Source organism: Glycine max, chromosome 2 (assembly GCF_000004515.6).
Source record: "Glycine max cultivar Williams 82 chromosome 2, Glycine_max_v4.0, whole genome shotgun sequence".
In the NCBI taxonomy this organism is placed as follows: Eukaryota; Viridiplantae; Streptophyta; class Magnoliopsida; order Fabales; family Fabaceae; genus Glycine; species Glycine max.
Genome location: NC_016089.4, coordinates 30,137,986 through 30,140,439, shown reverse-complemented (window position 1 = coordinate 30,140,439; position 2,454 = coordinate 30,137,986). Strand labels below are relative to the sequence as shown.

Sequence of the window (2,454 nt, the reverse complement as noted above, 5' to 3'; positions counted from 1 at the left end):
AAGTGAAATGATTGATGCTTCTGAGGTTGACCCAAGACCTCGACAATGAGGGTGATAGCCCTCAACCCCCTACTCGTGTCCATGGATAAGTCCAGTATTTGTTTATTATCATGGAATGTTAAGGGAGCTGTTAGTGCTCAAGGTTATCGTTGTACGAAGGGTATCATCTGTCAACATCGTCCAAGCGTTATTTGTGTTTATGAAACCCATTGCCTCTTTGAGAAAGTGAAAGCATTTGTTGGAAGAAGAAGAAGATTTTATTTCATTTGCCACACAAAATACAAGAGTATGATCCCCTATTTATACTAAAATAGAGTGACCACTCACATAATTTGCTTATTCAAGAATACTAAATGCTCACATAATTGCTTATTCAAGACTTTGTAACTCACAACCTTACAACTTTCATCTTCCACAATTTAAGGCTCATAAAACTTGTTATTATTATTTTTCTAATTAATATCTAACATCCTCCCTTAATTGAAAAATTCTTCACACCAAGTCTTGCTCGCAATCTTTGAAAATCTTCAAATTTGAGAGGCTTGGTGAAAATATCTGCAACTTGATCTTGAGTTTTCACATGAGTCAATTCTACTTCTTTCTTTGTAATGCACTCTCTAATGAAATGATACCTTGTATCTATATGCTTACTTCGTTCATGGAACACCGGATTCTTTGCAAGCTCTTGTGCAGATCTATTATCAACATAGATCTTTGTGCTTTCCTTTTGCAACAACTGAAGTTCCTCCAACAATCTTCTTAGCCAAATGGCATGACATGTGCAAGAAGTTGCAGCTACATACTCGGCTTCACAAGTAGAAAGTGTTACAATGCCTTGCTTCTTAGAACTCCATGTAAAAACACAATCACCCATAAAAAATACAAATCCGGTAGTACTTTTTCTATCATCAACATCTCCGGCAAAATCACTATCACAAAATCCCACAAGCTTATAGTTATTGGAGGGAGAATAAAACAATCCAAAATCAATTGTACCTTTCAAGTAACGAAGAATTCTTTTTGCGGCTTTTAGATGAGGAGAGGTAGGAGCCTCCGTAAAGCGACACACAACTCCCACCGCATATAGAATATCGGGCCTTGTATTGGTTAGATACCTTAAACTCCCCACAAGACTCTTGAAGACCGTGGAGTCTACCTTTTCTCCTTCATCAAACTTTGATAACTTCAAGCCACCTTCCATAGGTGTGTTCACGGGATTGCAATCAAGCATATTAAATTTCTTCAACACTTCTTTTGTGTAACTTTCTTGTGAGACAAAGATACCATTCTATGTTTGCTTCACTTCCATTCCCAAGTAATATGACATGAGTCCCATATCTGTCATATCAAATTCACGAGACATGGACTCCTTGAAGTCTTCAAACAAATTTGGGTTATTGCCGGTAAAGATAAGGTCATCCACATAAAGATAAATAAATAAGACATCACCATTATTAAAAGTTGTAACATAAAGAGCATACTCATTTTGACAATGAACAAATCCATTGTCTTGGAAGTACTTGTCAATGCGAGTATTCCATGCCCTCGGTGCTTGCTTTAGACCATACAACGCCTTGTTCAATTTCAAGACTTTTCCTTCTTGACCTTCGATGACAAAACCCATTAGTTGTTCAACATAGACATCTTCTTCAAGATAGCCATTTAGAAATGCCGATTTTACATCAAGCTGAAAAATTCTCCACTTCATTTGAGCTGCCAAGGAAATAAGAAGACGAATGGTTTCCATGCGGGCAACCGGTGCAAACACTTCATCATAATCAACTCCATATTGTTGCTTATAACCTTTAGCTACAAGTCTTGCTTTGTGTCTCTCAACCTCTCCTTTTGCATTCTTCTTGATTTTGAACACCCATTTGACTCCAATTGCTTCATGACCTTTGGGAAGGCTTGATAACTCCCAAGTGTTGTTCTTCTCAATGGCTTTGATTTCTTCTTCCATGGCATGCCTCCACCTTTTGTCTTTCATTGCTTCATCAAAGTTTAAGGGTTCACTGTCAACAAAAAGACAAAACAAATCATTTATAACTTCAGTTTCATCATATAATTCTTGAATATTTCTCATTCTTCTTGGTCTTTCACTTGAACTCCCTTCGGAAGATGATAAGGCTTCATTGGTTGAAGGAGTTGGTGAAAGTGCTGGAGTTGAATCATTTGGAGTCAAGGCTTCTTCATCTATTTCTTCAAAGTACGGGAAAAAATAATAAGTGTCTTCTTTCTCCTCCCAATTCCATGTGCCTTCTTCATAGAACTCGACATCTCGGCTCACAATTGTCTTTCCATCGTTTGGATTGTACAATTTGTAGCCTTTTGAGCTTGCATCATAGCCAATGAACACATGTTTCTTACTCCGATCATCAAGCTTGAATCTTCCTTGGTCGAGTACATGAGCATATGCAATGCTCCCAAATACTCTCAAGTGATCAACTCTTGGCT

At 37.7% G+C, this 2,454-nt stretch overlaps 1 protein-coding gene across 1 annotated transcript; it reads right to left on the bottom strand.

Annotated features, from left to right (window-relative positions):
* Nucleotides 1–463: 463 nt before the first annotated feature.
* Nucleotides 464–1,201, bottom strand: LOC121174205 (secreted RxLR effector protein 161-like). The gene has a single exon (XM_041012951.1). The coding sequence runs from the start codon at nucleotides 1,199–1,201 to the stop codon at nucleotides 464–466; it is 738 nt and encodes a 245-aa protein (XP_040868885.1).
* Nucleotides 1,202–2,454: the final 1,253 nt, after the last annotated feature.

Bases quoted from the DNA above. Each gene is read 5' to 3' on its own strand.
- LOC121174205 (XM_041012951.1), bottom strand. From the start codon at position 1,201: ATGGAAGGTGGCTTGAAGTTATCAAAGTTTGATGAAGGAGAAAAGGTA.